General features: G+C 42.2%; 1 protein-coding gene across 4 annotated transcripts in view; it reads right to left on the bottom strand.

Moving 5' to 3' along the window:
- svopl (SVOP-like) overlaps positions 1 to 14,693 on the bottom strand; it is a 123,023-nt gene that overhangs the window by 27,901 nt on the left and 80,429 nt on the right. For all 4 annotated transcript variants that reach the window (XM_080190655.1, XM_080190653.1, XM_080190654.1 and 1 more), the window contains 3 exons: positions 13,657 to 13,785; positions 7,493 to 7,566; positions 1,709 to 1,896 (listed from right to left, as the gene is read on the bottom strand). In XM_080190655.1, coding sequence (XP_080046781.1) covers positions 1,709 to 1,896; positions 7,493 to 7,566; positions 13,657 to 13,785 — 391 coding nt within the window. The remainder of the gene's footprint in view (positions 1 to 1,708; positions 1,897 to 7,492; positions 7,567 to 13,656; positions 13,786 to 14,693) is intronic.

Genomic DNA, 14,693 nt, shown 5'->3' with positions numbered 1-14,693 from the left:
TACTATCTACAAGATGCTCTACAGCAAATCACCAAACATCCTTAGACAGCACCTTCCAAACCCATGACAACTTCCATCTAGAAGGACAAGGGCAGCAGATAAATGCGAGTACCACCACCTGCAAGTTCCCCTTTAAGCCACTTACCATCCTGACTTGGAAATACATTGCCGTTCCTTTGCAGTCGCTGGGTCAAAATCCTGGAATTTCCTCCCTAATAGCATTATTGGTCAACCCACAATACATGGACTGCAGCAATTCAAGAAGGCAGCTCACCACCACCTTCTCAAGGACAACTAGGGATGGGCAATAAATGCTAGCCGGCCGGCGATGTCCCACGAATGAATAAAAAAAGTATCATTTTAATCATTTAACTAAATACATTTAGTTGAATTCCTGACTCATTACTTTTGTAAATCAGTTCCTACAAATTCTTTGTGACATAGAATTAAGAAGGAGCTCCCAAAAATATGAAATATAGCCTTTCCATTTTGTTAATGATAGCTAGTTTCATTACTGTTATTTTACTTGGGTGTGTCTTTTGCCCCAGTCTAAGTAACCTATTTAACAATGTTAGAATTCAGCAAAGGATGACGCAGAACTCGATAAAGGAAGAGAAAAGAAAATATGAGAGCAGATTGGCAAGAGACATAGAAACAAATTGTACAAACTTCTATTGATATTTAAAAAGGAAGGGATAGGCAAAGGTCAAGATGGGTCATATGGAGGCAAAGAAAGGAGAAATTATAATGTGGAATGAAAAAGCGGCAAGCGATTTTGGGCGAGATTAAACTTCCAGTAAAGCTGGCATGTTCAAACTTTACTATTACTGGATGGCAGAATAGCTTTGAGCCTTCTGCAGAGCACACGCTACATGATGCTAATACAAACATTGGGCCATCCTTATCAACGGAACCATCATAGTAAATACATGTGCAAACTGGGATCAGACAGTATTGCGTCATTGCACCAATGTTCTTCTCCATCTTCCTTGCAGCAACACTTGACTCCATCACCCTGAAGCTCCCCACTGGAGTGGAACTACCTACCAGACAAGCAGGAAACCGTTTAACCCACTATGCCTCCATGCCAGAACAAGACCACCTCAGCTTCTGTCATCGAGCTGCAGTATGCAGATAAAGTCTGCATCTGTGCACATTCAGAGGCCGAACTACAAACTATTGTCGGCGCATTCACCGAGGCATATGAAAGAATGGGCCTCAGACCAGGGTTCTTGGGACTGGGACTGGGGAGAACTGCAACCTTAAATAATCTTACAAGTCATGTAGGGTTCTTGTCCAATAATTGCATTGAAGCTCTGGTATGTACATACATATTGGGGAGAATGTGACTTGTTTATTGCCAACCAATTATTAGTAACGTTAATCTGAATCTTTCTTAACAATGAGATACCTGCTGTTTTTTGACCCACCTGTCTAAAACTGCACCAGTATTATATCATATTCTACACTGAAGATATTTGGAAGAGGCAGAGTTGGACAATCAAAAAACAAAGAACAATACAGCACCGGAACAAGTCCTTCAGCCCACCATGCCTGTACCGATGCATGGTTTCTATCCTTCATCTTTGAGCGTGCACACAATGCAGAGTTCAGAGTCACATGGATTCAAGATCATGAAATCCAGAAATTACATGAAAGAGAAAGGATGAATAATAATTAAAATTTTAAACAGAGAAGCCGCTCTTACACAAGAATTCTCCCAAAGTGCTGATGATCATAGTCTGGTAGTCTGCAGATTCGAACATCTTGCAGTGACAGGTCTCCACTGTATTGACTGCAGTCTTGCTACTTCCTCCATCACCACAGACAGGGTTGTTTTCCAAAAGCTCTGAGCTGGTTAGAACCAACCCATAATAAGCAAATGCTGTTCCTAACCTGGAAAAACCAAAGAGGTTAATTACTTCAAACAGGTACCTTTTTCAGTCCATTTCAATTTAGGTTATTTTACCAAGTAAATGTTGGCATATTATTTCAGGAGATCTTCACAAAATAGCAGTCAATCATCACAAGCCTGATTCAAGTGAGCTAGGCCAAGCAGAAGTCCGGTGTCTCAGACCATCCAAATTGGCCCATGGCTTTCATGAACCTCTTCAGGCCTTCTTCAAATTGGGTGGTCGTAAACAAGGACAAAGAAACATTTACTGACCCAGAATGTGCTGAAAAAGTAATGCCATCACTCAGGATGGCTGATTATTAATTAATCCATATTAATAATATACCATTATTACTAATCAATTCAATCAGCAACTTGAAGTAAAGGAGGGATACCTTGTGAATTGGAAATCATCACAAACCGCTGGACAATTTACACCACTCTACCAAAAGCTTTGAAAATAAAAGCACCTAGCCCTCAACTTCCTATAATTTTTAAGAACTTGCTGCATTTACCTGTCACCTGCTCATTGCCTTTTAAGGATATGTATATTACTGTCAATATCTTTTGCCCAGAAAATAAACAACTAAAAGTCTGACATTTCAGGTTCTAAATTGTTGCTGCACTTAGAGGTTAAATATAAGTACAGTTTCTTACTATTCCATTTTGTCAATTTAATCTTTCTTTCATTCTAATCTTTCACGCTCTTCATTTATTTCTCTCTTTGTACCTGATTTGATAATTAATTCCTCCTCACTTATTCATCTTGCTTCTCAATCCTTTCTCTGTTTGCTTCAGGAAATACATTGTTTGTTCCATTGCTCACCAAGGTCTCAGATAACCAAGAGCCCTGATTGATTACGTCATGATCAACATTACACTGTTAGAAACCTTGCGGACAAAAATTTGTTAAAATCTAAACTTTCACAGGATGCCCTGCTCCAGCAAGATCCAGGCATTATTGCTCAAATGTAGCCATCTAATGTCCTATGGGCCTGTAGTACAGCACTGCTGCCTTTGGACACGTTACAATGTGGAGCATTAGTGCCTCTACACCTAGTCACCTCATGAAATCAAGATGATTGCCAATGAATTTAAAGACCCACATTGCTTGACTCACGTAATTTAAATAAGAAATATTCCCAAATGACCGTACAAGATTGTCACTAAAGGTTGTATAGGAATATAAGAACTAGGAGCAGGAGAAGACCATCTGGCCCCTCTAGCCTGCTCCACCATTCATGGCTGATCTTTTTGTGGACTCAGCTCCACTTACTTGCCCACTCACCATAACCTTCAATTCCTTTACTGTTCAAAAATTTATCTATCTTTGCCTTAAAAACATTCAGTGAAGTAGCCTCAACTGCTCCACTGGGCAGGGAATTCCACAGATTTACAACCCTCTAGGTGAAGAAGTTCCTCAACTCAGTCTCGAATTTGCTCCTTCTTATTTTGAAACCATGTCCCCTAGTCCTAGTTTCACCTGCTGGTGGAAACAACATCTCTGCTTCTATCTTCTCTATTCCCTTCATAATCGTATATGTTTCTATAAGATCTCTCCTCATTTTTCTCAATTTCAGTGTGTATAGTCCCAGCCTATCAGTCTCTCCTGATAAGCCAACCCTCTCAACTCTGGAATCAACCTAGTGAATCTCATCTGCACCCCCTCCATTGCCAGTATATCCTTTCTCAAGTAAGGAGACCAAAACTGTACACAGTACTCCAGGTGTGGCCTACCAGCATCTTATACAGCTACAACACAACCTCCCTGTTTTTCAACTCCATCACTCTAGCAATGAAGGACAAAACCCCATTTGCTTTCTTAATTACCTGCTGCACCTGCAAACTAACTTTTTGTGATTCATGCACAAGGACATCCAGGTCCCTCTGCATAGCTGCAATTTTTTACCATTTAAATAATAGTCCATTTTGGGTGTTATTCCTACCAAAATAGATAACCTCACATTTATCAACATTGCCAGACCCTTGCCCATTCACTTAGACTATCTATATCTTCTCTGCACATTTTGTGTCCTCTGCACACTATGTTCAATTTCCAGCTGTTAGCCAGGCAATCCTTGTCACCACCAGGAATCATTTATTTGATTCAAGGATTGATTGAGATGTCAAGTCTATAATTTATTAAATATGGTCAGTTTGTCACCAACCCCTTATAGAATCTGTACTATGTAGAAGGAGGCCATTCAGCCCATTAAGTCTGCTCCAACCCTCCATACGAACACTCCCCTACCCTCCCCCAGTAACCCTGTGCACTTCCCGTGGCTAATCCTGATAACCTACACATCTTCAGACACTAAAGGGAAATTTAACTTTGCCAATCCACCTAACCTATACATTGTAGGACTGGTCACTGCTGTTCTGTCATATCTGAAGTTGCATAATTCTTTCACTAAATGATGCATCTACAGTTCTAGAGGGTGCAAGTCCCACCTCAATGCGTATAACACACTCGTGGGAATCTCCCCATTATTTCGACTTTCTAATGGGAAAAGGCACCAGGTATCAAGAAGAAGTCGAAACAACCTGGACATTGGTGTAATTAAAGGGAGAAATTAATTTAAAGTTGAAGTTTGTAATAGTGAGCTCCATTGCTCAAGCAGTTGAGTTCCTCAGGTCCCAAACTGATTGCAGTGACTTTGAGCCTTAATGATGTTGATCGCTGAACTGAATGTCTTTCACAAAGTGGCCATCCAACTTTCTCTGTGCAACTTACAAATCTGGACCATGGTTCAATCTATAAATCCTCAGCAAACCAGGAGGCCAAGTCACACCACTTCCTCAAACACAGGGGAACGGACAGCTCTTAATGGCATTGCCCAATGATCTGATGGTCAGTACACTTGCCAAGTATAGAATAAAGCCCAGTGTTTCCAGGTTTCATCATCAGCCTGTGCTAAATTGGCTAATCTCAGACATAAGATAGAATTCAATGAAAACTGCCAAAATGGGTTTTGTGACAAGAAGGCCATAAAATCAGGTGGGAATGGGCAAATAGGAATTCCAACTAGTGAAACTGATGGCTGATTTAATTGGCCAATGCAGAAGCAGCTTCATGGGGAAGAAAGCCAACAGTGATAGTTAAAAAGTCTGTTAACATTCATTTGCATGTCGCTGAACAGTTTTACACATACTTTTTACAATTAAGCAAATGACAAGTGAGAATTAGAGACTGCCAGATCCCCTCCAAGTGCAATTTGGCAGTGTTAAAGCAGGAAGGAAGACAGCCAATCATCTCATTGCAGTATTTCACAGGAGAACAGAAGGACTTTGCAATGTTGCAGGCTTGAGGGTCACAGATCAGAGAGGGAGGGCCTGATTGGCGAGTCTGAGGGTGACAAATAAGAAGGGGAGAGCCTGATGGGACAGGCTGAGATTCACAGAATGGAACTCAAATATAGGGCAGCAGCCAGAGAGATTAGTTGTCAACTTAACTTCAGTACAGCACAACTTCCTTGGCATTGGAACCTTAGTTGTGAGAAATATATGATTTCATAAAAATTAATCCAAGAGACTCATTGAGCCAACTGGCTTACTTCTATTCCTACATCTTAAGTAGGAAGAATGTCCTGCAGCCTCTCAGACATCTTATAGCAGCATACGGTTACATTATAGAATATAACCAGCTGTCTTTTTATTAAGAATAATTGTACAGCTCTCTAGTACGGAACAAGAGAAAGGTTGTTTTGTCTACAAACAGTGTAGCTCAGCCTTCACTATTTAATGGAGATCACAATATTGAACATGTGACCAGAGCAGCATCAAGGGGAGCACTGGTGAGTTTGCACACAAGCAGTGGAGGAGGACACATTCTGAGTGAAATATAGCCAGAGTGAGTGGAATATCAGGTATTTGGAACACAGGGGGAATTTGGAGCACAAGGAACAGGGGCTTTTTGATTTTTTTTCTTTGCTTTCTAACTTCTTTAATCTTCAGGGAGTGGGCTTGCCCTGCTGCAGCAGTAGAGGTTACAAGGGAGAGAGCTGATTGGCAAGTAGTGGGTGAGGTTAGGTAGTATTCACTACTTTTGGTGCCTGTACTTTGAAAGATCTTATTGCGGTTTCTAGTTGTACATTCTGTAGCAACAAGGATCAGGAAAAAGAGCCCTAGAGTAATTGATATAAAAGATTTAATTTAAAGGAGTAAATCATGGTAGAAAAGTCCAAAGAAATGGTGTGCTCCTCAAGCTCCATTTGGGAATCCAGTGTCCAGGGCCATTATATGCACAGGAAGTGTCTCCAGCTACAACTCCTGGAAGCCCAGCTTTCAGAGCTGGAGCTATGCCTAGGGATAATGTGGAGCATCTGTGAAATTGAGGGTACTGTGGAAAGCATTACAGAGAGGTAGTCACACTGCAGGCTAGGATTCCACAGGCAGAAAGGGAAAGGGTGATCACCAGGCAGTGTAAGAGGACTAAGCAGCAGTACAGGAATCCCCTGTGGCCATTCCCCTGCGGAATTGATGAACTGCTTTGGATATTGTTGGAGGGAATAACCTCTCATGGGAAAGAAGTAACAATTTGTGGCACTACAGTTGGCTCTGTTTCTCAGGAGAGAAGGAGAACATGTGGGAATGCAATAGTTACAGGGGATTCAATTGTAAGAGGAAATAGATAGGTGTTTCTGTGGCCGCAGACAAGACTCTAGGATGGTGTATTCCCATTCTGATGCTAAGGTCAAGGATGTCTCAGAGTGATTGCAGGACATTCTGGAGGGGGAGTGTGAACAGCCAGTGGTCATGGTACACATCGATACCAATGAGGTATGTTAAAAAAACCTGAAGTCCTAAAAGCCGAATGTGGAGAGTTAGGAAATAAGTTGAAAAGTAGGACCTTAAAGGTACTGATTTCAGGATTACTGCCAGTGCCACGTGCTAGTCAGAGTAGAAACACCAGGAGATATCAGATGAATACCTGGCTGGAAAGATGGTGCAAGGGGGAGGGAATCGAGGGTTATGGGGAAAGGACAGAAAAGTGAACATTAGAAATGTTGGATCAGCCATGATCCTATTTGATCAGCCAAATGGCCTACTGCTCTTCTTATTTCTTATGGTCTTATGTTCTGTAGGAACCAGAAGCAATTATCAATGAGATCAGCGAAGGGGCCCATACCCGCCATGTAACTGGGAAAGCCCTCGGGCATCATTTTCATTGAGACCAGCTGTCAATCATTAGGGCGGCCTGGCCCTTTCCCACACAGCCAGGAATTCCGCTGATTTCAGTAGGAAGTACCCCATCTCCTGGACTAAATCCCTCCCATAGTTAAAACTGTCTCGATGTGATGAGCAACAATTTGCAGCCCCTGCTTCATACCTAAAAACCCCTGCTGAAAACGTGAGCAGAAATTCAGGGGACTGATTGGATTAGATAAGATGCCTTCCACAGTTCAATGTCCATTGATATTCACCACTGAAGAATAGCCAGCAGTGGTGGGGTTAGGGGAGGAGGAACAACTGGCCTTCAGTGCTCATGATGCCTGTGACACAGAAAGGAGTGAGGAGCCGAAGGAGAAGAGCTGCATTCAAGAATATTTACAGGCGTGCTTGTATATCTGGATATAGCTTAAAGGTAGGCGCACTTACCAGATGAACCAGGACTGTAGTGTTGTGCGTCTGTACTCTGCATCTATCAAGTCAAAAAGTTTTCCCTTTTTTGGCTACAGACAAAAAAGAAATTCAAGTCAGAAATTTGTCAAAGTCATTGTTTCTTTCAATAAAATTCAGCTGAGATTATCCTACCACAATGATCCATAGAATCCCTACAGCGCAGGAGGCCATCCTGCGTTTGCACCAACTCTCTGAAAGAGTATCTTATCCAGGCCCTCCCCTATGCCCTATCACCATAACCCTGTGCATCTACCACGACCAATTCACCTAACCTGCACATCTTGGGACTGTGCAAGGAAATCAGAGCATCTGGAGGAAACAAACACAGGCATGGGGAGAACATGCAACTCCACACAATCACTCAAGGTTGTAATTGAACCCAGGTCCCTGGTGCTGAGGCAGCAGTGTCACCATGTCACCTTTGATTTCTCCAGCATTGGAATTTGATATCTTGCCCTTGTTGTATTCTCAATGATGGTTGTTTGTGTGGCTGACACACTGAGGGATATATTTGCAGCTCAGAGAGCCCCAGTCACTGGCATACTGCTATTGTGTGATGTGACTGGGAACAACTTTCTTCCAGGTTTTAAAAAGGCCATCAGAAAAGCCATCTTTTCAACTCAATTTGGGAACCGGAGTGCCAGTGCAGATAGTGGAGCGGGGGTAAAAAGACAGGTTAGTTCAAGCAACATCACAAAGGGAAGGGTTGAGCGTGGTGGAGATAATCCTTTGAGGTGTGTCTGCTTCAGTGCCAGGAGTATTGTGGGGAAGACAGATGAGCTGAAGGCGTGGATTGACATGTGGAAATATGACATTATAGCCATTAGTGAAACTTGGCTACAGGAGGGACAGGACTAGCTCAATATTCCAGGGCTCCAATGTTTCAGGCGTGATAGAGGCAGAGGGATAAAAGGTGAGGGGGGGGTGGGTGGCATTGTTGGTCAGGGAAAACGTTACAGTGGTTCTCAGGCAGGATAGATTAGGGAGCTTGTCTACAGAGGCCCTATGGGGGGAGCTGAGAAACAGGAAAGGGATGACCACATTAATGGGGTTGTCTTATAGACCACCCAATAGTCAGTGAGAATTGGAGAAGCAAATCAGCAGAGAGATAGCTGACAACTGCAAGAAACACAAAGTCATGATAGTAGATTTTAATTTTCCACATATAGATTGGGACTTGCATACTGCTAAAGGTTTAGACGGGGTAGAGTTTGTTAAATGTGTTTAAGAGAATTTTCTACATCAGCATATAGAGGTGCCAACTAGAGAGGATGCAATACTGGATCTCCTATTGGGAAATGGGCTAGGGCAGGAGATGGATGTGAGTGTGAGGGAACACTTTGGATCCAATGATCATAATGCCATTAGTTTCAACCTGATCATGGATAAGGATAGATCTGGTCCTCGGGTTGAAGTTCTGAACTGGAGAAAGGCCAAGTTTGATGAAATGAGAAGAGATCTGGGGAGTGTAGATTGGCACAGGCTGTTCTCTGGTAAGGATGTAAATGGGAAGTGGGAAGCCTTCAAAGGAGAAATTTTGAGAGTGCAGAGTTTGTATGTTGCTGTCAGGATTAAAGGCGAAGTAAATAGGGATAAGGAATCTTGGTTCTTGAGGGAGATTGTAACCCTGATTAAGGGGAAGAGAGAGTTCTATGTAACGTACAGGCAGCGAGGAACTGATCAGATGCTCAAGGAATATAAAAAGTGCAAGAAGCTACTTAAGAGGGAAATCAGGAGGGCTAAAAGAAGACATGAGGTTGCTTTGGCAGACAGAGTGAAGGACAATCCAAAGAGCTTCTATAGATAAGTAAGGAGCAAAAGGATAGTGAGGGATAAAATTGGTCCTGTTGAAGACCAGAGTGGTAGACTGTGTATGGAACCAAAAGAGATGGGGGAGATACTAAATGGGTTTTTTGCATCCATATTTACTGAGGAAAAGGGCATGGAGTCTATGGAAATAGGACAAATAGGTAGGGAGGTCATTGAATCTTTACAGGGGAGGAGGTACTGGTTGTCTTGAGGCAAATCAGAGTGGATAAATCCCAGGACCGGACATGGTATTCCCATGGACCTTGAGGGAGACTAGTGTTGAACTTGCAGGAGCCCTGGCAGACATATTTAAAATGTCAATATTCACAGGGGAGGTGCCGGATGATTGGAGGGTGGCTCATGTTGTTCCGTTGTTTAAAAAAGGTTCCAAAAGAAATCCGGGAAATTATAAGCCAGTAAGTTTGACATCGGTGGTGGGCAAGTTATTGGAAGGTGTGATAAGGAATAGGATCTACAAATATTTGGATAGACAGGGACTTATTAGGGAGAGTCAACAAGGCTTTGTGTGTGGTAGGTCATGTTTGACCAATCTATTGGAGTTTTTCGAGGAGGTTACCAGGAAAGTGGATGAAGGGAAGGCGGTGGATGTTGTCTACCTGGATTTCAGCAAGGCCTTTGATAAGGTCCCTCATGGGAGGTTAGTTAGGAAGGTTCAGTCACTGGGTATACATGGGGAGGTAGTAAATTGGATTAGACACTGGCTCAGTGGAAGAAGCCAGAGAGTGGTTGTGGAGGATTGCTTCTCTGAGTGTGACTAGTGGAGTGCCGCAGGGATTGGTGTTGGGTCCATTGTTGTTTATCATCTATATCAATGATCTGGATGATAATGTGGTAAATTGGATCAGCAAATTTGCTAATGATACAAAGATTGGAGGTGTAGTGGACAGTGAGGAAGGTTTTCAAAGCTTGCAGAGGGATTTGGACTAACAAGAAAAATGGGCTGAAAAATGGCAAATGGAATTTAACGCCGACAAGTGTGAGGTATTGCACTTTGGAAGGACAAACCAAAGTAGAACGTACAGGGTAAAGGTAGGACTCTGAAAAGTGCAGTTGAACAGAGGGATCTGGGAATACAGGTACAGAATTCCCTTAAAGTGACGTCACAGGTGGATAGGGTCATAAAGAGAGCTTTTGGTACATTGGCCTTTATAAATCAGAGCATCGAGTATAAAAGTTGGAGTGTTATGGTAAGGTTATATAAGGCATTGGTGAGGCTGAATTTAGAGTATTGTGTACAGTTTTGGTCACCTAGTTACAGGAAGGATGTAAATAAGGTTGAAAGAGTGCAGAGAAGGTTCACGAGGATGTTGCCAGGACTTGAGAAGCTGAGTCACAGAGAGAGATTGAATAGGTTAGGACTTTATTCCTTAGAGCATAGAGAATGAGGGGATATTTGATAGAGATGTATAAGATTTTGATGGGTACAGATAGAGTGAATGCAAGCAGGCTTTTTCCACTGAGGCTAGGGGAGAAAAAAACCAGAGGGCATGTGTTATGGATGAAAGGAGAAAAGTTTAAAGGGAATATCGGGGAGGATTCTTCATGCAGAGAGTGGTGGGAGTGTGGAATGAGCTGCCGGATAAAGTGGTAAATGCGGGGTCACTTTTAACATTTAGGAAAAACTTGGACGGGTTCATGGATGAGAGGAGTGTGGAGTGATGTGGTCCAAGTGCAGGTCAGTGGGACTAGGCAAAAAATGGTTCGGCACAGACAAGAAGGGCCAAAAGGCCTGTTTCTAAGCCATAATTTTCTATGGTTTTGGGACCGCTCCCAAATGCTCCCACCTTGGCTCACATTGTGTTCTATTCCACCTATCTCTGAATACTTCAGCAATTTATGCAGGCTAAAGGTGCTATATACAGATGACTAGGCTATTGTCATTGTTCCAATTATCCTGGCTAATATCCCTCCTTCAACCAAAACCACATTGGCCAGGATTTTCTAGACCCACCTGCAGGGGGATTTTCTGGTCCTGCCAAAGCCAAAAGACCAAACGCAACCCCCACCCCTATGCCACTAAAGAAGATGTCGCCAAGTTAGCACTGATCAGAACTTTCTCATCAAATTGATAAATGTGGAATCTTCTTAACCCTTCAGCAGCCCAGGTTGAAGAAAATCTGGTTGTAAAATGACATCTGTAGCATTTGCAGTCAACAAAGCACTGACATTCCAACACTAACAAGTCTTTAGAAATTGAGATTATAGCAAAATAAAGCATTAAGAAAGATATTGCACCCAGGTTTTCATTGAGCTGTTAACTTGCTGGCTTTAACTGAACTATAGAAATAAACTGAGACAGGTTGTTTGCACCATAACTCTGCCAACTCTTTGCTAGGGCGATCCAAAACATATTACACTTTACATTCAAACACATTTTATCCTGTAGCAATACTTTTTTATTCATTTGTGGGAACTGGGTGTCATTGGCTGGCAAGCATTTATTGCCCATCCCTACTTGTTCAAGGGCAGTTGATAATCTTCCACGTTACTGTGGATCTGGAGTCACATGTAGGTTAAACCAAGTAAGGACAGCAGATTTTCTTCCTTAAATGACATTAGTAAACCAGTTGGGTTTTTCCAACAATGGTTTCATGGTCATCTGTAGATTCTTAATTCCAGATATTTTTTATTGAATTCAAATTCCACCATCTGTCATGGCGGGATTCAAACCCGGGTCCCCAGAACTTTAGTTGAGTTTCTGGATTAATGGTCTAGCAATAATACCACTAGCCATTGCCTCCCTCTGTTGTTTTTTCCCTTTACATATTTGATATTTTAAGATGACCCATTGCTAATCTTGTGACCAGCTGGCTAACATTTAAGCACAGTTCATTTGTATCAGATACTATATTACCTGGCTTCCTTTTTCTAATCTTGTGTGTGACTCTTTAATCTTCTTATATCGAGCCTAATTATTTTGTAGTTACTTTTTTTTCACATCTTTCCCTAATCATAGATACATTCTTAAAAGCATTTCTCCACAAAGATCTTATTTAACATATGATTCTGATAATCATAGACTCCTACAGGTGCAGAAGGAGCCCATTCAGCCCATCGAGTCTGCACTGACACTATAACAGAGCATCTTACCTAAACCCTATTCCCGTAACTCCACTTATTTACCCCACTAATCCCTCTAACCTACACATCATGGGACACAAAGGGATAATTTAGCATGGCCAATCAATCTAACTTGCACATTTTGAACTGTGGGAGGAAACCAGAGCACCTGAAGGAAACCCACGCAGACATAGGGAGAACATGCAAACTCCACACAGATGATCACCCAAAGCCGGAATTGAACCCAGATCCCCGGGCACTGTAGGGCATCAGTGTTAAAAACTGTGCCACCCATTTTTTATGTAATCAGTGTTTTCAGACCCTTACTATATTCCTTATACATCTACGACTGTGTAGTCAAACTCCCCTCCAATTCAATTTTCAAATTTGCTGATGACACCACCGTAGTGGGTCAGATATCAAACAATGATGAGATGGAAAGAGATAGAGAATCTGGTGTGACAACAATAATCTCTCCCTCAGTGTCAGTAAAATGAAGGAGATCATTATCGACTTCAGGAAGCATAATGGAAGACATACTCCTGTCTACATCAATGGGAATAAAGCAGAAATGGTTGAAAGCTTCAGGTTTCTAGGTGTCCAGATCACCTGGAACCTGTCCTAGTCCCTCTGAGCCAACACTAAGTAAGAAAGCCTACCAACGCCTCTACTTTCTTAGGAGGCTAAGGAAGTTTGGCACGTCCACTACAATTCTCACCACCTTCTACTGATGCACCACAGAAGGCATTCTTTCTGGTTGTATCATAGTTTGGTATGGTTCCTGCTCAGTCCAAGACCACAATAGATTACAAAGGGTCATGAACGAAGCCCAGTCCATCATGCAAACCAGTCTCCCATCCATTGACTCTGTCTACACTTTCCACTGCCTCAGAAAAGCAGCCAGCATAATGAAGGATCCCACATGCCCCAGACTTACTTTCTTCCACCTACTTCTGTTGGGAAAAAGATACAAAAGGTCACATACCAACAGATTTAAGAACAGCTCCTTCCCTGCTGCCATCAGACTTTTGAATGAACTCACTATATATTCAGCTGATCTTTCTCTACACCCTAGCTATGGCAGTAATGTTACACTCTGCATCATCTCCTTTTCATCTCTATGAATGGCATGCTTTGTCTGTATAGTGCACAAAAACTTATACTCATCACTGTATACTAATATATGTGACAATAGTGATTAAATCAACTCAAAAACTACTGCAAGATTAGGAGGTTGTTTTTGGTCTTACCGTTTCAAATTCTGTCAATGTGCCAGAGGGGAGGCAGGAATGGTTCATCTTTGCAATGTGATTCAAGGTTTTCGTAGCAAGCTGAGGGTTTCCCTGAGAGACATTGTAACGGGCCGATTCTGGAATACACTGAAAAAAAATTAATAAGATTTAAATTCAATTAATACATCTGGAATGTAAACTTAGTCTCAGTAACGGTGACCATGAAATTATCAATTGTTGTAAAGACCCATCTGGGAATGGACAGGTGGGTGGTGAATGAATTTTAATATTTTGGATAATGTGTGGATGGTCAGACAGGTAATTAGGCTGAGGGGAGTGAATGAAGTTATGAATAGGTGAATGTAGGGATGAACTACAGCACAGTTGAACACATCTCCTGACCAACAAAACACAGTCCCTCAGTGCCAGGGACCTAAGCACTGTCTGTGTGCCTGTCTGTGTAGAGTTTGCACATTCTCCTCATGTCTGCATGGGTTTCCTTCGGATGCTCTGGTTTCTTCCCACAGTCCAAAGATGTGCGGGTTAGGTGGACTGTCCTGCTAAATTGCCCCTTAGTATTAGGGGGGCTAGCTAAAGTAAATGCGGGGGTTATGGGGATCAGGGCTGTGTGGGATTGTGGTCAACGCATATTTGATGGGCCAAATGGCCTCCTTCTGCACTGTAGGATTCTATGATTCTAAGTGTTCCTATCGGAGTTAAAATCAGAGATGAGATTGTTGCTCATCGCTTATAGAGGTAGTGGTATACTTGGCCAAAAAACAGATCCAGACAGGCAGAAATGAAACAGTTATGGGTGCATTGAAACCATAGATCAGGACAGGATTTCTTGTAAATTAATACAGATTACCCAGTGACATCAACAATTCTCCATCCACAACCAAGACACTGCTGGCTTATTCCTACCAAAAGACATGATTATGTTACACAAGCATTTGCCATCCGTTGGGCAGCTCCAAGCTCTAGAACATTCTAGACTGTTTGGTACAGTACTCAGTGGTTTTGCTCACAGCAGTTTTTGTTAATAAGCAATTGAA

This window comes from Carcharhinus amblyrhynchos, chromosome 6 (genome assembly GCF_965287045.1).
Source record: "Carcharhinus amblyrhynchos chromosome 6, sCarAmb.v2.hapA, whole genome shotgun sequence".
Taxonomy (NCBI): Eukaryota; Metazoa; Chordata; class Chondrichthyes; order Carcharhiniformes; family Carcharhinidae; genus Carcharhinus; species Carcharhinus amblyrhynchos.
This window is presented reverse-complemented; position numbering and strand designations above follow the sequence as displayed.